Source organism: Sphaerodactylus townsendi, linkage group LG05, assembly GCF_021028975.2.
Source record: "Sphaerodactylus townsendi isolate TG3544 linkage group LG05, MPM_Stown_v2.3, whole genome shotgun sequence".
Lineage (NCBI taxonomy): Eukaryota > Metazoa > Chordata > Lepidosauria > Squamata > Sphaerodactylidae > Sphaerodactylus > Sphaerodactylus townsendi.
In genome coordinates, this window is record NC_059429.1 from 88,786,895 (window position 1) to 88,811,981 (window position 25,087).

The 25,087-nt window shown below is 42.2% G+C and overlaps 1 protein-coding gene across 1 annotated transcript in view; it reads left to right on the forward strand.

The window, feature by feature from the left end:
• Nucleotides 1–25,087, forward strand: part of MAPKAPK2 (MAPK activated protein kinase 2) — a 96,423-nt gene that overhangs the window by 67,661 nt on the left and 3,675 nt on the right. Inside the window, exons 2-7 of the mRNA XM_048497596.1 lie at nucleotides 14,504–14,643; nucleotides 16,481–16,545; nucleotides 17,557–17,636; nucleotides 19,765–19,891; nucleotides 22,895–22,970; nucleotides 24,216–24,340. Of these exons, the coding sequence (XP_048353553.1) occupies nucleotides 14,504–14,643; nucleotides 16,481–16,545; nucleotides 17,557–17,636; nucleotides 19,765–19,891; nucleotides 22,895–22,970; nucleotides 24,216–24,340 (613 nt within the window). The remainder of the gene's footprint in view (nucleotides 1–14,503; nucleotides 14,644–16,480; nucleotides 16,546–17,556; nucleotides 17,637–19,764; nucleotides 19,892–22,894; nucleotides 22,971–24,215; nucleotides 24,341–25,087) is intronic.

Below are 25,087 nucleotides of genomic sequence, written 5' to 3' on the forward strand. Positions count from 1 at the left end.
TTTACTGATTTCTTACCTCAGATTAGGATAAAGCCATGAAAGGAGGTTCAGCACCCCCTCTCCCCAATGAGTGATGCTTTATTTATTTGTTTGTACCCAACTGGGCAAACACTCATTTCTCTTAAGAGGGCAACCAAGACACATATCCATCTTCTGAAAAGAAAAGTGTTGAGCTGTACCCAACTTGATCAACTTGATTATGTCCATTTTTTGAGGGAAAGCAACAGACAGTGAGGCCATTTGGTTTGATCATTTTGTGTGAACTCTAATAAACTGGAGATATTTCTACTGCATTTCAGATATACGCCTAAGGCCTAGCACAATGCTTCAGTAAGACTAAGCTACTCTATTAGTCTATGAGAGGAAAAATATGTTAAGAATACAGTTGAGAAACTTTCTCTATGATAAAACCTTGTTGTCCCTTTGTAAGAGCTCCACCCCAAATGCCTGGTAGGTCCAGCAGTAAAGCTTTGGCATGCAAGCTGTTAATAATGAGAGAACCATTCCAGCAGCCTGACCTTCAGACTTAAAGGTCATACTTTTTTGGGTGGGCACCTTGGGAGCCTCCCAGTTTCACAGGCTGTTCATGGGAGACTAGGCAGTAACTTCCTCACGTCTTTGATGACTTTATTATTTCCTTTGCTATTTATAGGACCAGTGTTTCCTGTTTCCTTATCCTCAAAGCAGTTATGATGCCAACAATACTGTTTGTTATATTCACAGTGATAAATCTCTTTTGGCATTTATTTTATTCCTAAATGCAGTGTGTTGTTCTAGTCACATGATTAGATAAGAAGCCTACAACAGACTCTTCCACAAACAGATACATCTCCCTCCCTATTGCTTGATCACAATAAACTGTTGTTTCTATGATCTGCTCACCCAGGATCTCCACAGATGTTCTGCAGCGATGACTGATGATTTTGACCCCCCCACCCCCAGCAAGGGGATGAAATGAGAGTGGCAGTTGCCATAGTGCTGCTGTGTGTCACCAAACAGATTGAAATGAGAGATTTGAGCACATCTGCCTGAGCACTGTGTTGTATTTTCTATCTCTCACAATGGACAACGGCATTAGGATAGAGCTGGAAAGAGGTACTTTGGCCCTTAGCTGCTTACCTGGTCACTGTGATGTACCCTCATTGGGCAGGGAATCACATGGCTAATTATAATAATGAGCTCTTGCTCTATCAGCATTCTTTACCCAATAAGTCAGAAACTCTCCCCTGTTTTAATTGCCCAGATATTTTTAAAAGAATGCTACAAACGTTTCTGTTTTCTTTCGGTTAAGTTAAATGAGACTCACTGATTGAGCCACTAAGAGGGCCTCCATTCTTGTGATAATCTTGATTGCATTTCTTTTTGTGAATTCAAGTTGGTGCTGGTGTCCCGTGCTAGAGAAGACAAACAATTATTATCTGTGAAATGGTATGATCTCCACTTTGGCGGGTCACCAATAACACTGTGCAAGCCAGTCTCAGTCACCAAACAAACCATAGTATAGCTATGATACCTAGACTAGTTTAGTATGAGGGTACTAAGTTCAGAATTCAGCCTTTCTTGTGAAAAAAAGGACGTCACTATTCCTTGTGGCTGTATAGAACATAAAGCGTCCTACTGGACCTGTTTGGTGGTCCATCTAATCCAGCTTCCTGTGTTGCACAGAGGCGTGTGCATATGGAGGTTCTGTTATTCATGGTTAGCAGCCATTGAGGAACCTCTGTTCCATAGATGAATATATCTAATTTTCTGTAAAAGTCATATATACTTATGGGCATCCGTATGTTCAGTGGCAGTGTATTGTAGAATGTCAGGAATGTATGCGCAGAAGCTAAATAGAAGGCAAAATTAGATTTTTGCCAAATGTAGGCAGGGTTTCAATATATATATAACTCTTTGCACCTCCCATGAAAGAAAGAAAGAAAGAAAGAAAGAAAGAAAGAAAGAAAGAAAGAAAGAAAGAATAATGAAATAGGAAAAGAGGCAAAATCCTTGGAGTCAAACTTAATGCCCATTTTAAAAGCTCAGAGTATATATGACCTTGGATATCACACTGTTATCTTTTAGGATTATTGTACAACAGATTAAATACTATTAGACCATGCATTTACTGATCATCTGAATAAGCTCTTGATGTCAAGGAACCATTTTTTTCTTCTTTCAAGCTAAAAATTTTATCCACTATGACATATTCCAAAATCTCAGCGACCTCACCCCCACCTTTCTTGCACAGCATAGGTTTTGACAGCCTTTTGGAATGTGTCTTCCCTCAGCCAGCGCCTTCCACTCTCCCCCTCTTGACCCTGTGCAAAGTGTATGCCTGGTGGCTGGCTCTCTTGCATACTCCACTGACCACGTGCTGCATTCTTTCCACAAGCTGTCATACACTTGTTGGTCTGACATTGCTGTTTGTAGTGTGGCTTCCAAGGGAGCCTCTTCATCTGCCTTCTGTGCAGGGATTGCTGACAGCATTGAGCTTTCAGTGTAACTCCAAAAGGCAGCAGTGCCCTCTGGTAAATGAACGCAGCTCTTCTTTTTCCCTCTGCTTCTCTTCAGAACTTAGTGAAGTGGCTTCTTGTATTAGAGCAGTACTTGCTGCTTCTGCTACAGTGAACACAGCAGGCTGAGCCTACCATTTTAAACAAAGGAGGAAATCAAGATTAATGCTTTGAATCTGGTTGATTAAAAAAAAACTTTAGGATTTGTTAAAAGTACCAAGAACATTAAAAGAGTTTGCAGTAGGTCCCAAAGAAACACATGATCATTTGTGCTGTTGTGTGGGGAAGGTTTGAGTGGTCCTGGCAACTGATTGGACAGTAGCAAAACCCACCTGGGTCTGGCTCTTACTTTGAATTCCATGATTTTGCTCTCTAAGTTCTAGGAGGTGGACGAATAGGCATTCTTACTAGGGTGCTGTCTGTTTAAGAAAAAAGGAAAATTTCCTTTCTTTGTTGGGGAAAACCTGCAAAGTGAAAAATGGACAGGATTTTTATGGAGGAAAAACAAGCTGGAGTGCAGCTGTGTTTCCTTTTTGTTCGCCCTTAGCTCCTGGTATTCAGAAATACATCAAAGATAGTGATTCTGGTTAACTATTGTAGCTGGTAGGGTAGACTTTAGGAATCAAATTTTGATCAGAATTGTGGGGTACACTGTCATTTAGGTTTACAAAGATCACTGTGGGGAATTTACAGGGATGTTTAGAGACCCAGTGGCCAATTATGCACAGTGTGCCTGCTGTGCGATGGGGGCAACTGTCTGTCTTGGCAAGATTTCTTGTATAGAACTGTTTCCTAGAGCTCTGCTTTCACTCTCCATTCTCTCCATGGCAAGCAACACCACTTTTAGCATGACTTTTAATTTGCTTCATTGCCAGAGAGGGCAGATTTGCCAGTGAGCACAGCTTTGCCCTAGACATCTTCCCTCTGCCCATATTCAACCTTCCCACTCCCTCTGACCGCTTTGCACATCTTCCCCCTTTCTTCCCTCCATGCTGCGGGCTGCTTTCATCTTCTCTTAAATGCATATATTGAGAGATTGATATCTCAAAGTAATAACAACAGAGAGAGCTTTTGCAAGGAACAGGATAAGCAGGGCATATTTTCGGCTCTATTTACCCTCTCCCACTCTGCTTCTGCCAACCCGGTGATCAGGAGAACTTTACAAACTTTGTTTCAGACAAGACTCTGTTTTCTTTTCTTCTCTTGCAGCAGTGTGAGAGAGAGAGGGGATGGGAAGGAAGGAGGAGAAAATAGTGTTGAAACTTCAGAATGTGATGAGATCTGTGCGTTTAAGGCTGTTGATGGGTGAAATTAAGAAAACTGGGAGAAGCACAGGCCCTGCAGCGTTCAGCAGAAAAGCTGCGCTGCAGGCTGTAGACTGCCTTCTTACATGTAAACAGAGAAACACAAGGAGACCCCATTACAGCCCCACTGCACAGCTAAGAGGCCTGAGGTAAGTATTTCATGTATGATGGGCCAGTGTGGTATAAAAGAGTGGTGGCCTCTAATCTGAGAACTGAGTTTTGATTCCCCATTCCTCCCTATGAAGCCTGGTGGGTGATCTTGGACCAGTCACAGTTCTCTCAGAACTCTTCTCAGCCCATTGGAGGAAGGCAATAGCAAACAACCTCCAAACATCTCTTACCTTGAAAACCCTTCAGGGGTTGCTGTATGTTAGCTGTGACTTGTCAACACAGACACATAGGTAGTTTTGGAGGTCATTAATCCATAGGATCACCATAAGTCAGAAGCACCCTGATGGCACTTAACATGCAGACATATGCACATAGGCCTTTTATGCATGCCCTACTTACCCTGTGGCTGTTTGCCTCACTGTGGGGTTTTCCTGTGGATTCCTGTTCTCACCCTATATCACCAGCCTAGGCAATCAGCCATTTCTTCCCTAGCTGCTTCTGCATTTCTGTATGACTGAGGAAATGGAGGGGAGAGCAGGGGCCAGCAGTGAAATCCTGGGAAGCTTCTGTTGCAAGACTGACTAAGGATAATTGTGGGGGACTTACAGGTGAGCAAAACCCCTTTTTTTCCGCTGGGTACTCTAGAGCATTAAAAACAAAACAAAAAAAACAAGCAGCCCTTCTGATCATTCTGAAAGTGGGAAGCAGGGACGTAGGTATAGATTTTTTATGGGGGGGGGGGTTCGGGGTGGGGCCACACCCCCACCCGCCCCTAGGGTGTGGCCACGCCTCCCCAAGCCCCGCCCCCGGCCTAGCGCTTATAAAAGCAGCTCTCCAAGGCCAGGGACGGCAGACTCCCCCGCCCTGCCCTCCTCTGCCCCCACCAGCTGGGCTCCCAGCCGGCAGCTGGCAGTTCCTTCTGCCCTCCCCTCTGGGAAGAGGCGTAGAGGGAAAATGGAGCCCGGTGCAAAATCTGAGTCCCCCCCCCCTGCCCCCCGGGCAGCTGCTGTGATGCTAGAATCCACCCCCAAACAGCATCACTTTCAATGGTGTTTAAACTGGAGAGCCCAAATTCCTGCACTGAAATCCCACCTTAAAGGGAGGCTCTGGGGTCCCCAGTTAAATAACATTAGAGAAGTGATGCTGTTTTGAGAGTTGGATTATCCCTACAAATGAGAACAGCAGCATCACTTTCAATGTGGCGTAGTGGTTAAGAGCAGGTGCTTTCTAATCTGGAGGAACCGAGTTTGATTCCCTGCTCTGCCGCTTGAGCTGTGGAGGCTTATCTGGGAAATTCAGATTAGCCTGTACACTCCCACACACGCCAGTTGGGTGACCTTGAGCTAGTCACAGCTTCTCGGAGCTCTCTCAGCCCCACCCCCCTCGCAGGGTGTTTGTTGTGAGCGGGGAAGGGCAAGGAGATTGTAAGCCCCTTTGAGTCTCCTGCAGGAGAGAAAGGGGGATATAAATCCAAACTCTTCTTCTTCTTCTTCTAAACCAGGGGTAGGGAACCTGCGGCTCTCCAGATGTTCAGGAACTACAATTCCCATCAGCCCCTACCAGCATGGCCAATTGGCCATGCTGGTAGGGGCTGATGGGAATTGTAGTTCCTGAACATCTGGAGAGCCGCAGGTTCCCTACCCCTGTTCTAAACTGAGGACCTCAGATTCTCCCTTTAAATCCATGCCGAAGGGGGTGGATTTAAAAGGAAATTTCGGGGGTGCCTGCTGTCAGGGGTGCAATTGTTAAGCTACCAGCACCAAACTTTTAGGGTATCTTTAGGAGACTCTCCTAATGATACCACCCAGTTTTAGTGAAGTTTGGTTTGGGGGTCCAAAGTTATGGACCCTCAAAGGTGTAGCCCCATCTCCTATTACCTCCCATTGGAAACAATGGGGGATGGGGCACACCAGGAAGTCTATATAGCTTTGGACCCCCCCTGGACCAAACTTCACAAAACCTGGATGGTATCAGTAAGAGACTCTCCTGATGTTACCACCCAGGTTTGGTGAAGGTTAGTTCAGAGGTGTCCAAAGTTATGGACCCTCAAAGGAGTAGCCCCCATCTTCTATTAGCTCCCATTGGAAACAATGGAGAATGGGGGCACCCCCTTTGGGAGTCCATAACTTTGGACCCCCTGAACCAAACCTCACCAAACCTGGGTAGTATCATCAGGAGAGTCCCAAACAATCCCTGAAAGTTTGGTGCTGCTAGCCCAAACAATGCGCCCCCTGCAGGCCAAAAATCGAAAAACACTTAAAATGTTTTAAAAACCCACAAATGGGTGGGCGGAGCTTCGGACATGAATGGGGAGGGCTCAAACCCGAGAACCCCCCCCCCCCGTTACCTACGTGCTTGGTGGGAAGAGCTACTGTGATGTGGAGAGGAGCCAGAAAACCTGACACAAGCTTAAACCAATGTGTTCTGTTGCTCTTTCCCTGTTAAGTGACATAAAAAGTTGTACTTAAACAGCTCTTCAGAACCGTCGGCTTCTCAGATCTGTAGTGGGATGAATGCTGGAAAGGTGGAAGAGCATGCTTTAATGAAAATCAAACCCTCAGGAATGCATGCTGAGAGCAAAGGTGACCAGACATGCATAAGTAGCCTACAGTGGGGTTTTTCCCCTTTTAAAACCCATCCTCTGGATTACATATGAACATCCAATGCTGGCTAGTACTGAATCAATCAGAATAACTAGTACAGACTTTTCTGCTTTGACTAGTGGTGGCTCTCTGAGGCCTTTCCAGTCCAACATGGGATGTGATATATGGAAAGAATATATTCAGTCACAGAGCTATAAGCCATCCATTGGCAATTTAGCACTGTATTGCATACTGGTTGATTGTTGGGAACTTTTCCAGAGATTGTATGTCATACTTCAGAGTATTTAAATTAAGCACATGTGTCAACAGAGACTCATTCAAATGGTCCTTTGCCCATGTTGTGGCAGGTGGTTGTAATCTTGACAATCTGAGTAAGAAAATTAAAAAGGCAAATACAACAGGAGATGTAATACAGAAGCCTTGCATGCAATCAGGCAGACAACAAAAGCTTTCAAATTGGATACTTTGATATTCTGTATTTAAGCCTACTGTGTTTAATTACCTCTGTCTTGTTTATGCTGTCAAAGTAACAGACTATAAACCCAGGAGAGACTCCCTCTTTTCTCTTATATACAGCTATTAAATATTCCCTAGCAAAACGAAGGAAGTGGTCTTGTTAAAGCTATATGCTCGTCATACTGGAAAAGCTGCTAAGATTCTGTTTAGAAAGAAGTTGCCTTTCGTATCACCTTTGGAAGGTGGAATTGGTTGTTTAAGTAAATAAGCAGCAGTGTTTCAAGACACAATGGTGGAAAAATGAGAAGCATGCCACTGTTTGGGCACATATGTTTCAGAAAGTACAACTTGTTTTGTTTTATTTAAATAATTTATATTTCACCTTTCAAAAGGGATTTCCCCCACCCCAACAAAGCAATGAAAACAACTCAGCAAATATCAAGAAAACAACCAATGAAAATAAAATGGATTGTAAAAATGTTCTGTAGGAAGCAGAGGCACACTTTTAATGTCTGTCTAATCCGGTGAAAATGATTCATACATACTAACAGGGTCTTGAGTGCAGATTTGTTCTGATAGACGCAACAGGCTGCTGCTTGGGAAGAAAATCCTTCAGGTAGCATAATCAGAAAGGGAATAGGAAACAGCCTGACTCATTATGTCCCCTCCATATCAGTACAACATGGAAAGACTTTTCTGTGAAGCACTGATTGGTTATTAGGCAGGACTGGAGCAGGAGGAAGCAGAGGGCGGTTTTCTCCTACTTCCTGGCCTTCTAAGAAAAACTACCTAGAAGGCCAGGAAGAAGGAGAAAACCACCCTTAGGAAAAGGACTGGTCAACATATTATATAATCAGTATGAGGGGGGGGGGGGGCGTAATGCCCTGGTTGAGTCCATCTGCCCTCATCAAGCATTCTTTCTTGCACAAAGAAGGTTGAAAATGTTGTTCTCCCCAAACTCTGTAGTCCAGTGAAGTGTGTGCAGTTGTGTGGCTTTCTGTAGTGCTCAGAGGTTGCTCAGAGGTGACTAAATCCATGGTTATGTTTGCTTTTAGGTTACTCTAATCCTGCTATTTGGCCACTAGATGGCGTTGTTGGCCCTGTGATGAAGCCATTTTCTGAGTTTCCAGAATTTGATTTCCAACATTTGGTTCATTTCCAGTGTTTGGGTACTCAATTGTTTTGACAAAATTGTGTGGGGAACTTTCATGTCAGTTATATGTGTCAGTTTGTCCTTTTGCGAATCTGCTTGCTAAAAGTTTACAAGAGCTTTGTCCATCTTCAGAATGAATAAATACAGAATATGCTTAGTCAGTTGAGGTTTCATCAAATGGGTCCCTGCCAGTATCACTCATAAAGCATGGGATTGATTAGAGTTTGACCACTATGGGTTTTTTCCCCCAAGCATAACTTCTGTTTTGGAACATCCTAAAACATCATTATTCTCCAAGGAGAGTAAAGTATTTTAGGCTTCTTGAAGCATTATTCTCAGCTCTGGCAAAAAACAAAATAAAAATCCCTTACTTACAAACACCTAATACATACTATTTGTGGATGTGGTGGACATGCAAACAAGCAAAGAATTATTAGGCATCAATTGTAGAGCATTTGAAAAATGGATTAGATACAGATTTTCCATATTTAACTGATATTACATTTCTAAGTTAAATTTCTATCTTCCCAAAGGAAATTCAGAATATTATTTTTCTTTTGTTAAGTGTGGCTAAAATTCATAGAATCATAGAGTTGGAAGATACCCCAAAGGCCATCAAGTCTAATCCCCTACAATCAGGAATACACAATCAAAACACTCCTGACAGATGACCATCCATCCTCTCTTTAAAAACCTCCAAAGAAGGAGACTCCACCATACTCCGAAGTATCTCATTCCACGGTCGAAGAGCCCTTACTGTCAGGAAGTTTTTCCTGATGTTTAGGTGGAATCTCTTTTTCTTCACCTTGAACCCATTACTCCTGGTCCTAGTCTCTGGAACAGCAGAAAACAAGCTTGCTCCCTTACCAACATGACATTCCTTTAAATATCTAAACATGGCTAAACATGTTCACCTCTTTACCTTCTCTTCACCAAACTAAACATACCCATCTCCCTAAGTCTCTCCTCGTGGGGCATGGATTCCAGACCTTTTACCATTTTGGTTGCCTTCCTCTGGACCCGTTCCAGTTTGTCAATGTCCTTCTTGAATTGTGGTGCCCAGAACTGTACACAATATTCCAGGTGAGGTCTAACCAATGCAGAATAGAGAAGTACAGTTACATCCCTTGATCTTGACATCATACTCCTATTGATATAGCCCAAAATCGCACTGGCTTTCTTGTCTTTCGCATCACACAGTTGACTCATGTTCAGTTTGCGGTGTTCTAAGACTCCCAGATCCCTTTCACATGTAGTGTTGTCAAGCCAGGTGTCACCCATCCTTTATCTGTGCATTTCATTTTTTCTGCCTAAGTGCAGTATCTTACATTTATCTCTGTTGAAATTTATTTTGTTTGTTTTGGTCCAGGTCTAATCTGTCCAGGTAATTTTGAATCCTGACTCTGTCCTCTGTGGTATTAGCTACCCCTCCTAATTTGGTCTTTGCATATCACGGGAAGTCGAACTCTAGGCCTACAAAAGAAGAAAGGATTGCAAAATATAAATATACTTTTTTGTTGATCAAATTGACAAATCTAAATTGAATAGGGTATGGCAAAACCTCCTCATGAAATCAGTCTAATCAAATGGATTATGTTAATTTAGTTGTTTAAAACACTTGTAATGATTTAAACATTTTATTGAACTAGTCACTCATCTACTAAACTGCCACTGATGGCCATCAGTACCAAGCTGCTTAAAATAATCCCTGGCGTTACCTGCTCTTCACTGAGCAACTGACAAAATGAGGCTTTGGAGTTCAGGTGCAAAGTCAAAATACCCAATTCTTATGGTTTAGTCTCCTGATGGTTGGGAACAAACAAAGACAGATCACTTTATATTTTGCCTGTTATTGTTCTATTTCTAATACAATTGAATCCATTTGCAGATTGCAGTGTGACTTTTTTCTGGTTAGTGGATTTAATTGCAAATTAACTGTAATATTAAATACGTTCCCAGTTCTTTTAATTATATAAATATGAAGGTTCTGTTTTTCTAAATGTTTCTATAATCAGTCCTCCAGCAGATTTCTGGGATTGCATTAGGCATATTAATTTTCCCAGATTATGTTTAATCTGGCAAAACAACCATTCAGCCTCTGGTGGTGTGCATCTGGAGAGTTCTGGTGCCAAAACCAACTGGTTATAATTCCACTAGTTCACCACAAGATGGCAATGTATGCATTCATCTTTGATCATCTGATCAGTTGTTATACATTCTGCACAAGCAGTCCCCTGAGAATTTTACTTTAGGGCTTGTTGTTTAGGTTGTCCGTTGTAAAAATGGTTCAAACTTATGTTTATTATGTGAAAATCTCAGAGCAGCCTCGGACCATATTCTTCAGCTTAATCTACTTCATGTTGCTGCATGAAAAAAATTAAATTATACACAGTAATTCTGTAGAATTTAAGTAAGGTGTGAGGGATATGGTAGAATGTTAAAATATAAAATACTGAACAGATCCTAAGCAACAACAAAATTCCTTGTAATATCCTTTATTGAGACTACTTAAATGACAGACAACAGTGTGTAACCTTTCAGGTTCTCCAAAACTTTCATTCTGGATGTTTTAAAAAAAAAAAAGGGGGGGGGGAGCAGATATTTCATGACCAGGTCTTAAGATCTTTGTCTTGTCAGCATCCTCTGCAAAATGCTGAACAGACCCACAGATTTAAAAAGGTTAAACCAGGTTGCACCAGGTTTTGTTTATAAACATATGTTCATAATATGACAAGTTGCATATGACAAATAGTCAATACAAATGAAACTCCACTAATTGAACTTTTGCAATATGCCATGGTCAGGCTGTCCCATGGTTGGGCTGGGAGAGCCCTGCCTATTGAGGTGGCTTCACTGATAGACTCAGTATTGCCAGGACTTTGTTAATATAAATAGAACTTTATCTCTCCACAATCAGCAAACCTTTTAAGTTATGGTGAGTCTCAAAGTTTATTCTACACAGCATCCTCAGGGCATCTATGTAAATCACTATTTTGTAATTTGCCCCTCCTTTCATCCCTCTCTAACCCTCCCAAAAGATATTTCCTCCAAACTGTCCCCCAGCGTCCTCAGAGCCTGTATGCAAATGAGCCTTCTTCTCATTAGCCAGTTGTCTGCTCCCAGGTTAACAGGCAAGAACGGGCTGAGAAAGCAAGGAACGAGCACCACCGAGCATGTGCAGAGTAAATTTCCACGTGGCTGGTGTTTGTTTCTGCATTGTTGGGGGCTGGGAAATATCAAAGTCTCTGGCACACTGGAGCAACAGTGAGTTCTGTTTTGTATTTTCATTTTTTCAGTAACTGCTGAACAGAGTTCCCATTGAAGTAAACATCTCTGTGAATCCTTCTGTTTGGGGGAGAGCATGCTCAAGCTGAAACAGTTGGGGTTGCCGTGATTATTTGACCGGTCTGATATATTTTGATTAAGTTCATATTTGTCTGGTCTTCTAACGTGGGCACACAGGGTGGGTGGCATGGCTGGGGGGGTGGGATTTGAGCTTGCCCCATGCACGATTTCCCATAGATGCGGCCTTGAGAGGGGTGTGTGTGTCTTTCTGACTCTTTTCTAATTCACTGCCTTTTGCCATGGAGCGTGGGATGCATAATTGTTGTGTTCAAACATGTGGCCAGGGGCTTCAGCTGTTTTGTGCTGGTGATTTTGGGGTGACTTAGTGCAAAAATCAGGAGGATCTGTGGGGATCCATGTGTTTTAATCACATTTTTGTGCCACTGTGGTGCCGTAGAGCATGGGATGCAGGATTATTGTGTTCAGATATGTGGATCCGTGGATCAATGGGGATCAGAGGCGTTCCTACCATTGGGCAAATTGGGCAGTTGCCCAGGGCGCCCCATTGTGGGGGGCAAAAAAACTGCAGGTTCATTTGTGGGATTTTTTTTGGTATTTTCAGTGTTTTTCTGTTTTTGCCTTGCAGAGGGCGCAGTTTTTAGGCTAGCAGCACCAAAATTTCAGGGATTTTTTGGGAGACTCTCCTGATGATATCACCCAGGTTTGGTGAGGTTTGGTTTAGGGAGTCCAAAGTTATGGACTCCCAAAAGGAGTGCCCCCATCCCCCATTGTTTCCAATGGGAGCTAATAGGAGATGGGGGCTACACCTTTGAGGGTCCATAACTTTGGACCCCCTGAACCAAACTTCCCCAAACCTGGGTGGTATCATCAGTAGGGTCTCATGAAGATACTCAGAAATTTTGGTGCTGCTATCTTAATAATTGCACCCCTGACAGCAGGCACCCCCTAAATTTCCCCAGATTTTCCTTTTAAATCCACCCCCTTCCTGCCAGTGCTTGTTTTCTTTCTTTTATTCTCTCAATGCCTAATAGAGGTTATTATTATTATTATTAAATCCACCCCCTTCAGCATGGATTTAAAGGGAGAATCTGAGGTCCCCAGTTTAAATATTGAAAATGATGCTGTTTCAGGGTGGGGGGGGGGTAACCCATCCCAAAATAGCATCATTTTCAATGTTGTTTTAACTGGGGACCCCAGATTCTCCCTTTAAGGTGGATTTAAAAGGAGAATCTGGGCTCCCCAGTTTAAACACCATTGAAAATAATGCTGTTTGGGGATGGATTCCAGCATCACTTGTTTAAACTAGGGAGCCCAGATTCTCCTTTTAAATCCACCTTAGGGAGAATCTGGGGTCCCCAGTTTAAATAACATTGAAAGTGATGCTGTTTCCCCCAATTAGGGGGACTGGATACAACACAATAAAATGCTTTCATAGCAGTAATAAAACATTTTGAAAGCATTTTGAAAATGTTTTCCAAAAAATATTTCTGGTGTATGACATGACCCATTGCTGTGTTCAGATTTGTGAGTTGGGGCATGTTCTATAATGTGATGGTGACTTTGAAATGACCTGGTGGGAAAAAAAATCATTGTTTGGTCACGGTGGGAGAGGGTGGCCGCCCATGGGGGGGGGGGGGCATCAAACTTAGGTTTTGCCCAGGGCTCCAGTTTGCCTAGGTACGCCACTGATGGGGAATCCATGTTTTCCAAACAGGTTCTTGCACCACTGTGGTGCCACAGAGCGTGGGATGTGTGATTGTTCTGTTCAGACATATTGCCAGGGGCATGAGCTGTGATGTGCTGGTGATTTTGGGGTGACCAAGTGCAAAAATCAGGAGGATCCATGAGAATCCATGTGTTTTAACCACACTGTGGTGCCACAGAGCATGGGATGCAGGATTATTGTGTTCAGACATATGTCTAGGGATATGAACTGTGATGTTCAAGTGATAAGGGGTAATCATGAGGATCCATGAGGATCCATGGTTTTCAAGCAGGTTTTTGTGCCACTGTGGCACCACAAAATGTGGGATGTGTGATTGTTGTGTTCAGACATGTGGCTAATGGCTGGAGTTGTGATGTGCTGGTGATTTTGGGATGACTTAGTGCAAAAATCATGAGGATCCGTGTTTTTCAAGCAGTTTTATAAAATTAATATTTTAAAACTCTTTCTTATAACATAATCTAGAATTGTGTACCTCTTTTATTGTTCTTATTTAAGTATTAAGTATTATTTAAGTAATAAACTACCTTTCGGTATATCTTTTTTTATACTTAAAACTGTCATTAGGGCTGCAAACCAGTCGTTAAATTATTTGAATCCCACCACTGGAAGTCCAGAACCGGTTGTTAAATTATTTGAATCTCATCACTGCCCTGTGGGTAATGTACCCAAGCTGGGAACCACTATATTGTGACACACACTTTAGTTATCAATGGAGAGAGTTTGTACATTTTTGTGACTCATTAAAGTGCTAAGCGATCACATGACACCATGACCAGAGCAATCACATCACATGGCTCTTGGGAACATTGATTGGATTTAAAGAGTGGCACAATAATTTTGTACTCAGACTGAAAAGTCTGGGCATATGCCTGATGAGCTATGAGTTCTGTTCTGCGTCTTGGACAATTTATGTTATATTTCCATTCATTTGAAGATGTTCATCTGATAGTTTGGGGTTTTGTATGAAATTTTAAAAATCTGACATACGTTACAAAAATGTCTTCGAGATACCTTTGAGATACCTTCACAATTCTGTTTAAAGAAATTAATCAAGTTGTCTAAACTTTTACTTAGGGTTCTACTAGTTTCTCTAGTGGTTTGTATGCTTAGTGATCTTTAGGCATTGGACATCAGTTACCTTATCACCATGGCACAAGGGTTAAAGTTTAGTTAACACACAGAAAATCTTGACATGCATTCAGTTACACTTTTAAAGCTTTGTTCTCATGTTCTGCAGAACCTGGGGGAACAATAAATTAAAGGATACCAATTGTTAGTCAAAGATAACATCAACAAGAGTGCCATTTAAATCCTTGGAAAACATTCCTTTTTCGTCTGTTTTACAGATGCTGCAAGACTGTCCAAAAGCTCGCAGGGAGGTGGAACTCCACTGGAGGGCGTCTCAGTGTGCCCATATTGTGAAAATTATGGATGTCTATGAAAATCTTTACCAAGGACGAAAATGTCTCCTGATAGTCATGGAATGGTGAGTGTTAGTGATCCATGGGAACACTGTGTAACAAAACATTTGGAGGTTTGGTTTCCAAGTATGAAATCTATACCAATATTAATTTGTTGGTCTTTGTAAGGGATTATAACAAATGCTTTCTCTTTTTGGTGGCATTTTGTTCCTTTTTGGCTCCTTCCACAGGAACTTAAAACAAAATTATATCAGTTTTTCCCTTAGACTGTCCCCAGCTATAAACTTTGCAGAATTTATTAACATACTTTCTCCCCTTGTGTGATGGAGTCTTATTGCAATGAACTTTGAAAACTTCCTGCTTTGTGGTGATCATATTATTGTGATGGGTGGAGACTGGGTATAAATTACTACTTTCACAGTCATGACTGAGGAAAATCTGAGCCCCCAGAGAACTTAGAATGGAAGTAGGCAGGGTCCACGGTGACCAGAAGCATGATGGGATGTATTCAGTGGTGGGATTCAGCAGGTTCGCACCACTTCGGCAGAACCGGTTGTTTAAATAGTGCTTGTAAACAAACCAGTGATTAAATTATTTGAATCCCACCACCGGAACCGGTTGTTAAATTATTTGAATCTCACCACTGGATGTATTTACAGCCTTGTGATTTCATTGGGGGGGGGGGGGGTAATGCTGTTCCTTCGATTGCCATTGGCAGCACACGTGCTTTGCATGTAGAAAACCCCACTGAGGTTCAATCCTTGGCATTGTTATTTCTAGGCCGCAGATTGCAATGCTTGAGAGAGCTTTGCCTGAGTCCCTAGAATGTTGCTGACTATAACCCTGTTCACAAGTTATAGTGAATGCCCATTCAGCCTGTGTACAGAGTGCGTTTGATTTAAAAAAAAACACTGAGTAATTCTCATGCTATGTGTATGACTGGGTGTATAACTGCAAGCACAAATGTTTCCAGATACTGGAAAATACAGTACAATACGAATCATTGTGAGGGAAATGGGTCTGTCTGTCTAGAAATAATTTTTACAGTCCATAACCAGAATGAAAAACAAAACAAATTTAAAATTGCCATATCAAAGAAACAAAAGTTATATCTGGACCAAAGCTATACATAAAAACCATGTCTATATATGTATATACTAAGACAATATATTAAAACAAATCAGCTATAACAACACTATCTATAAATGTGTGACCCCAGTATTAGCTTGATTTATAACCCATCCATTTAAATATTAAACATTTCTTTAAAATATACTATAAAATTTGGTAAAGTGCTTTGGTTGAAGTCCACCAGCCACTCAGCTTTTCCAATATTTATATAAAAGTGTACAAAACTGAACAAAATCACATTGAATTTGGAAAAGCCATGCATTTGTAAGATTAGGAACACAAGGACTAAAAGTGTAATCCAGAGGAGAGAGAGGTAGCTGTGCTGTGGCTAGGGACAGGACAGCCACAGTACAGCTGTGCCGCCTCCTAAGAAGATTGCTGCGCTGTGGCCAGCAAGCTGACAGCAACCCCCCCTCCTTCCTCCATGAATGCCTACGCAGCATTATGGACTGCACCACTATTTTTGCCAGTATACATTTGCACTGGCAGATGGGGTGTTCCCTAGCCAAAAGGCCTCAAGAAGCCAACTAATGCTGTCCCCGTCCCCAGGAATGCCACCTTCATTAGCAGTGTGAACTCCTGCACCAGGGGAGTTCTGCCACCATGCCTGCATCACTCCCCAGCACAGATGTAAGTGCCCCAGCACAATTTCATTTACACTGACACTAAGGTCACACTGCCTCCCCCCTCCACTTTCTGGATTGCACTGTAATAGTCTTGACCTGAGAAATGCCCTTGGTTCCTATAACTGATCTTGTTTCTTACTTTCAGTTTGGATGGCGGGGAACTCTTCAGTCGAATTCAGGACAGAGGAGATCAAGCTTTCACAGAACGAGGTACAAAGGAGTTCTTGAAAGTTGACAAGTATTAGTACATTTCATGGTTGTAGCATGGTCATTGTATGAGACAAGTCTTAAAAACTTTAGCCAAAAGTATTTATCTTCTGAGAACAGGAGTAAACAATAGCTCCTTCATGGTTTGCAGGTTTGTGGATAAGACACAGTCTTCTGTGCTCCCTCCTCCCCACCTTCAGGCTTTCCTCTCAGGTTTCGTTCAGATATAACACTAAACTATGATTTGGTACCCTATGAAGGAACTTTAGGCATACTCTTGCCATGTCTTCCCCTCCTTCACCTGCCTCATCACTTTGAGCTAACTACTTTGGCTTTCACAGCAAACTGCAGTTGTTGCATCTGAACTAGCCTACTATGGTTTGGTTTGTGTGGCAAAGCCAGATTAGCAAACCAGAATCCAAGCCCTTTCCTTTGAATTTGGCTTCCCTTATCATGACCTAGGTCAGGACCCGATAGTAGGTTGTGACATTTTGTTGCTCAGCCACTTTCTGTGGCTCAATGGAAGCACTTATGCTCAGCATCCCAAAGGTCCCAGGTTCAATTGCTGGCATCTCCAGTTGAATTCCAGGCAATAGGTGATGTGAAAGACATCTGCCTGAGACTCCAGAGAGCTGCTGTTTTATACTCCAGAGAGCTGTTGTTTTATACAGAAGCCAGTACTGTCTTGATGGCCTGATTGTCTGCTTCAGTATAAGGCAGTTTCATGTGTGTTTTGTATTAAAATGGAAAAGTACAGTAAAATGTTATTCAGTATAACTGAGGTGAGACACCAACATTTTATCTTGGGAAGGGTGACAGTTATGCTCAGTTGCTTCAGAAATGAATCCTGAAAAGCCCAATAAATAGTTGTTTAGATGTTGTCCAGTTTTTGGCAGCAGTTCTGTATTACCTCTGCTGCAAAACTTGAATGGTGATTTTGTGTCTTCCATCTGAATACGTGATGTTTGTTGCTTGTTTAGCTACAGAGAAAAACTGGTTCTTTACCTTTTCCAGAGGCTTCTGAAATAATGAAGAGCATTGGAGAAGCCATTCAGTATTTACACTCAATCAACATTGCACACCGTGATGTTAAGGTACTTTTTAATTTATCAACGTAGTCAGTGTTTGCATGTGCGGTGCTTCCTCAAGAGGCTGCCCCCACATTGAAGAATAAAAACAAGTACTAGACAGTGGTTAAGAATTTATTTATTTACCCCCTTGTTCTGGACAAGGGAGGCATCTTTGTGGTGCATTTCAATCAAGTACATAGCTACCTTCAACAGCAGTGCTGTTTGGGGGATTTTTGTAAATATACCATAACTATTCTGGCAGTAGCTATTTTTGCCTGATCTGATTTCCTGTTCCTGTTATCATCCAGCCAAAAAGTTAGGGAGGAAAACAGCAAGGCTCCCCCTGCCTCTCCCCTCCCAGCAGGGGTATTGCACTCATTGCATGACTACAACAGTGGCTCCTCCAAAGTTGTCTTGTGATGGAGGAGTAAACAGAGTACATGACTGTAGGGCAAAAACAAATTACATCATCAATAATTTAACACCAATCTGCAAGTTGATAAATAAATAAAGATGAATTATTATTAGAGAAGATTTACAATGTGTATAATAGTTCTCAGATTACAAATGTTTTGATTGTTCATTTGAATGTTGATAATGCATTGAGGTATTCCACTATGGATAAGCAAGAAATACCGTATATACTTGCATATACGTTTTTAGGCTAGCGGCACCAAAATTTCAGGGATCTTTCAAGAGACTCTCCTGATGATACCACCCAAGTTTGGTAAAGTTTGGTTCAGGGGGTCCAAAGTTATGAACCCCCAAAGGGAGTGCCCCATTCCCCATTGTTTCCAAAAGGGTCCAATAAGTCGACCCTTTTGAGGGTCCATAACTTTGGACCCCTTGAACCAAACTTCACCAAACCTAGGTGGTATCATCAGGAGGGTCTCCTAAAGATGCTCTGAAATGTTGGTACTGCTAATATAAACATTCCTCCCCTGACAAAAAATCCAGTTTTGAAGGATTTTAACTCTTGTGTTTTAGCTTGGTTGCTGATTGAGCTACGGTTTTTGTACTTCTAAAGTTATTGTTGAGACCATATTGTTTTTGTTGACCCTCTTTTCCACTTACAGAGCTAGTTTACTGTTTTTCTTTGAAATAAATATTCAAAAACATTTAACCTGCTGATGCCTCAATTAATGTAATTTTATTGGTATCTATTTTTATTTTTGAAATTTACCAGTAGCTGCTGCATTTCCCACCCTCAACTTATACGCGGGCCAATAAGTTTTCCCAGTTTTTGTGGTAAAATTAGGTGCCTTGACTTATATGCGGGTCGACTTATACACGAGTATATACGGTAATCTAAGGAAGACAACTGTTGTTTATCCGTTTACCCAGAAGAAGAATTGCAGACTCAGTTGGTCCTTGCTAAGAGTTTATCTTTGAGAATGATTGCAGAATGGAGGACTTTTTACTTCTGTGAGACTAGTAATATATAGACATCCTTGGTTATTTCCATATTTAGCATAACCTTATGTTTCATGTAGCACGCAAATCAGAAAAAAATCATCCTAAGGTGCAAAAGCAAGCTGGCATAGAGCAGTTTCCAGAAAGATTAGGAAAAAGGGTTGGTTAATTACAATTATTGAAAGACAGTTATAGAGCAAGCTTACTATCAGGTGATAGTTACAAGCCGATGAAATCATTTTGCCAATTAAGCACAGACTACAGACATTATCACTTAACAATTATCAGGTGTGATATTTGAGTGTTTTTGTTATAGACCAGGTAGAGTCCATGCAGAACAAGGCATAGCCTTGTGTTACAGCTGGCATTCTGCAAGTGTGTGTGTGTGTATAAAATGAGTGCATTGCTAACTGTACAAATGAGTTTGGGACAGGAAGATGTTGTGATTAATTTTGAAGTACATCTGTAATAAACATGGATATGTATGCACAGTTCACGTTGTGTTGTTAATACTGTACTTAAAAGCTTAAAACAGAATCTGCAGAGGTGCTGCAGAGATACCAGAAGTAAGCAGTGAATTGTTCTATAAACTGAAGACCCATTTATCCATACTTGAGTAAGATAAAATGACTCTCTGTGATGGCATCTGATATGACCAGAGCATTCTGTTCTTAGTTTATAATGTGATGTAGAAAGCAGAATTCTCCTAACTTGGCTTATTGCTTATTGTGTCTTGCAGCCAGAAAACCTCCTATACACCTCAAAAAGGCCAAATGCTGTACTAAAGCTGACAGACTTTGGCTTTGCTAAAGAAACCACCACACATAACTCCCTAGCTACACCATGTTATACACCATACTATGTGGGTAAGTGCATCATACGGAAAGCATCACCTTTTTCCACGATGTGAGGACGGTGAGCTTCAGACCGCATACTAATCTCATGTGTATAGTCAGAGATAAATCTAGAATCAAAAATTTCAACTGAGCATCTTCTACAACATGTTACAGATGGTGAAAACTGGGAATTCAGAGGACGAGATATGCAATTTGTAATAACACAACTGCTGATTGTCCAAAACCTGAAATTGGGGGATTGGTCTGTGGTGGTGACAGGGCAAGGACACTACAAGGAAGTCTGCCATGTGGAATCCCCACTGCCACAGCAGTATATCAGCAACTGTAGCAGCAATGGGGACATTACACAACCCTGACCCTGTATGGAAAACACCTGTGTTACCAGCGTGTAATGAATACTCTTAAAGCAAACATCCTCTCAAACAGAACAGCCTTATGATCTTTTTGAAAGATAGGGAGAGGCAGAGATTTTTGGGCTACATCCAGAAGCCCATTCCAGAAAGTGGGAGCAGCAACAGAAAATGGTCTTGAGTGAGCAGTATCTGTTACTTGCTTTGGAGGCACTAGTAGGAGAAATCAGTAGATCCAACAAAATTGAACAAAAACCCATCTATTGAGGTAGTATTTGCAGTCACATCTTGGCCTTCCCTGTTTGGCTAAACTTCAGACCAAGACTCAGTCTGTAGAAGATTTGGGGACCAGTCTCGGAGGGATTTGCACTTTTGGATGTTTTTATTTTCCTCCCCCTGTACCTCCCCCAATATAGACCTGCAACTCTGAGCTTCAGAAATGGTACAAAAATCACACTGTGTGTTGCAAATATTAACAAACAGAAAAAGCAATAGAAATTCTTTCAAAATGTCCCATGTGAGTGTCAAAAAGCACTTTAAGGGGTTTTTACAGGACCTTCAGCTGTAATTATCAAGATCCCCCCCCTTATATTGTAGAAGTCAAATATGCTAGACCCACCCCCAATAATCAAAATTATCCCCTTGCTTGGAGAAAATCTTATATTTGTAGTTTTTCAAAATTGTTTAGTGACGACACCTCTGTTATTTTATTGTTGTTTATGTTGTAATATATGGGAGCACCTTTCCCAATCCAGCACCCTCAATTCTTAGAGTTCGTTCATCAAAGTTCTGTGAAATTTGAAGGAAGATAATTGGAGAAAAAAACACGTCAATTAAAGATGGTCTAAATGCTAGTCAGGGCAGAGATGGAGAAATCCCCTCATCATCAATCCAGACATCACTGAATTATTACTCTCTCTCTCTCTCTCTCTCTCTGCTTTTTCTCTGAAAAAAAGTTGAAATTGTGTAAATAGAAGGAAATAACAGTTACTTTCAGTATCTGAAACATCTTTGAGATTAAGTTCTGTTCTGGTTTTCAGAGAAAAACTAGAACACAAGCTGCACAACTGAGTTTCACAGGTCAAAGCTTTAGATGCCTGCCTTAGTCTCTTTGGTATCATTTGATTGCAAATGTTGGAACATTCTATAGTTGAGTGTCTCAGTGTGATGGGTTTTTCCAGCAACTAATAATGGGTAGCCAAGTGCCTGGTAAATCGTGTTCTAATTGCAGATCTTGCAGGCAATATGCTTAAGGCAATATGCTCTTCCAGGCATAGACAGCTTGTCCTCCTGCAATACATATTTCTGTAAATTGTATTCTTGTAAAGCAAGCAAAAATGCTCTGCTCTTGAAAGGCACCGCTTTATTAATCTGCCAGGCAGCACTTCTTGCTGTGCCACTCCTGTGGTTCCAGGAAGACTTTTCGTGATAATTATGGTGTCTCCTGCTAACCTGAAAGAGGAGCTCTTCTCCCATTGGCGCCTACAAAAAGGGAGCTCCATAGCTTTGTCTGCAGCATACTGGGTATACTAGAGCTATGGGCATGTATCCTTCCATTCCACTCAGCAAAGTTGAGAGCTTTCCTCCAGTGTGTGTTGCTCTTCCTCCAGCAGAATAGCTATCTATGTAAGTCGGGACAGATTCCTTAGTCTGGAGGAAGGTATAAGACTTTGTTGAAGCACAGTGATAGCAAACGTGAAATGTTCTGCAGTGGGACAATGGAAAGTTTAACTAAGGAAAGGTCTGAAGTTTCTTTGACCTCAGGAAGGAATTTAAAGACACTTAGGCCGTTTCCGCACGGGCAATTAATGGCGGCCTGGAGACGGCAAAAATGCCGTCTCCAGGCCGCCATTCGCACAGGCATGAAGCGGCACCGCTTCTCGCTAACGCTGCCGGCGCTTCCCTCAGAGCGCTTAGAAGCGCTCTTGTGCCAGTCGCTGCCGTGAAGCCGCTGTCGGTGCCAACGGGCAGCTGCTTTCACGACACGCCCCCCACCTGGCATTCTACCTTGTCCCTGGGCCTCCGGCGCGATCGCCGGTGGCCTGGGGACACTTCCCCCCGCCCTGCGCCGCTGGAGCAGGCTGCAGGGCTGGGGCGTGTCCCCAGGCCTCGGCGACACGCCGGAGGCCCGGGGACATGCTTCGGCCGGGCGCCGGTACCTCAAGGGTGCCGAAGGCTGTTCGTTGCTTCTGTGACCGGGGTCTGATGGTCCCAGCGTCGTCGGGTCGGCGTCGGAAACTTCCGCCTTCGTGTGGAATCGGCCTTAGTTATTTCTTTTCCTTCAAGATTCCAGCCTCTATTTCTAACAGTGGGGACACAGTGAGTTCTGACTTCCTTAGCCCTCCCATGCATCTAACTCTTCATGTGTTCCTCCAAGCATATCTATTTCCTAGCTCTCTTGCCTCTTTCACGGACCTTAATTTTGACTCATGAGTAAGTCACCAGTCCCATGAAGGTCAAGGGTTGTAGCAGAAAGGGATTTCTTGCCCTCATGGACTTTCCTGATAATTTCCTTCTTCCTTCACCATCTTCCTCACTTGTCAGGCCACTCCCTTCTGCATCTGTGAGCCTTGTCAAGATGGAGGAGGCTTCACAGCTTAGTGGCATCTCTCTTTCTTTTGAAATTATAACCATGTTGTGTCTTTCATTTCCCTCCTTCTAGCCCCAGAGGTGCTGGGACCAGAGAAATATGACAAGTCCTGTGACATGTGGTCTCTTGGTGTCATCATGTATATTTTGTAAGTAAGCTATTTCTGCTATACAGAACTATGCTGTGTTGCCTGGCATTGTTGGCAGAGTTGCAAAACACTCCAAAGTTAGATATTCCGTGACCTGAGAATTCACTGAGCCACTACACAGAGAAGCTTGGCATTTCTATTTAGAGTCAGCATTCCCTTATTCAGCTGAGGAACATTTCCCATGAGTGCTGGGATAAAAAGTACAGGATATATTGTCAAACTGGTGAAAATTTCCAAGATGGTCACAAAGTGAATATCAAGTTGGCTGTGGTAGGTTTTCTGGGCTGTGTGGCCATGGTCTGGTAGTTTTTCTCCTAATGTTTCACCCACATCTACAGCTGGCATCTTCAGAGGCACGTCACAGTAAGATACAATTCTCTCCTTGGCACAGTGTGGAGAGATTGTGCGGTGGAGTATATGGTTTGTCCATCTCACAGTTGCGAGGTGTGTGTGTGTGTGTGAGGCACATTTGCACGTGTGGGCCTCACACCCACCCTTCCACCTGTGAAATGAATACAAAATTGAACAAAAATTCCATGAGAGAAACACATCTTACCATGACATGCCTCTGAAGATGTCGGTTATAGATGTGGGCAAAATATTAGTAGAAAAACTACCAGACCACAGCCTCACATTGCCCAGAAAACCCACAATAGATAATTCATTCCTGCCATGGAATAGCAAATTGCTGAAACTGTTACAGGATACTTGCCATTTTCTTTGTGTATAAGTGTAGTCTGTGTACAATCTGCTTTTTGTGTGGCTTGAAATGTATTTCTAAGACTGGTGCCTACCAAATAGAACAAGAAGTGTTGGATTTTTATCACCCCTTTCTCTCCTGTTGGAGACTCAAAGGGGCTTACAAACTCCTTTCCCTTCCCCCCTCACAACAAACATCCTGTGAGGTAAGTGGGGCTGAGAGATCTCCAAAGAGCTGTGACTAGCCCAAGGTCACCCAACTGGCGTGTGTTGGAGTGCACAGGCTAATCTGAATTCCCCAAATAAACCTCCACAGCTCAAGCGGCGGAGGGGGGAATCAAACCCAGTTCCTCCAGATTAGAGTACACCTCCTTTTAACAACTACCCCACTGCTGCTCTCAGGACAGTTTAGGGCAATATATCTACTGGAATTTATATTATAAGCTGAAGAGTTTGAGTTGGTCAAAATATTTGCATTGAATCATTTTAGCATCCAGCTCTGACTTCCATTCTTCATATCATTGCACTGTTTCTGTGTTTGTTCAGGTTGTGTGGGTATCCCCCTTTCTATTCAAACCACGGCCTGGCCATTTCTCCTGGCATGAAGAAACGGATTCGGATGGGTCAGTATGAATTTCCCAATCCAGAGTGGTCTGAAGTATCTGAAGAAGGTAAAAATGTTTAAGAGCAACCTCTCTATTCTGTATTAAGGCTGAAAATATGAGTGTTTCCCCTTTCAGACAAAATGGTAATTGCACATATTGGGAGAACTGCACAATCTTTTTTCTATCTATGTGACTGAAAAGGGTTGATTAGTAAATTAAGTCCCACAAAAGGCACTGGGCAGATGCTCTCTTAAACCACTGATGTAGGTCCATTGTGGTGTGCCCTGAGTAGTAACTGTCCAAGTTATCCTTGCTTTACTTGTCTGGTGTAACTAGAATGAGGATCGTATATAGGCAAGCACTACTGCCTGTAATCAAGGCACATTTGTGCTTTAAGTAAGGCTTGAGAATGGCTTGTCCTTTGATAACTTTCAATAACTTGCAGTTTCTGTCAGTTCTTGTGTCAAATTATCTGGTAGAAGAACCACCTGGAGAAAATAAGCTTGCAATTTTTAATCTTCTCTAGTGGCAGGCAAACTGAATTCAATGTGGGGTTTGTGTGCATGTTGATTATGATGCCATAGAGTTGTAATTTTTTTCCTATTTTTTGTGTTCTTCATTCATTATACATCAGCAAACACATGCTTGCCATGTGTGAATGTGGTGATCAATCCCAGCAATATGGTGTTTGCACCAGTTTGATAACCTGACTGACATCACAGACTTTCTACATGCCCACTTTACAGTTTTAGAGGATTATGTAACATACTTTGACATTCTATTATAAAGTTATATTTCACCTGAGATCTAGGC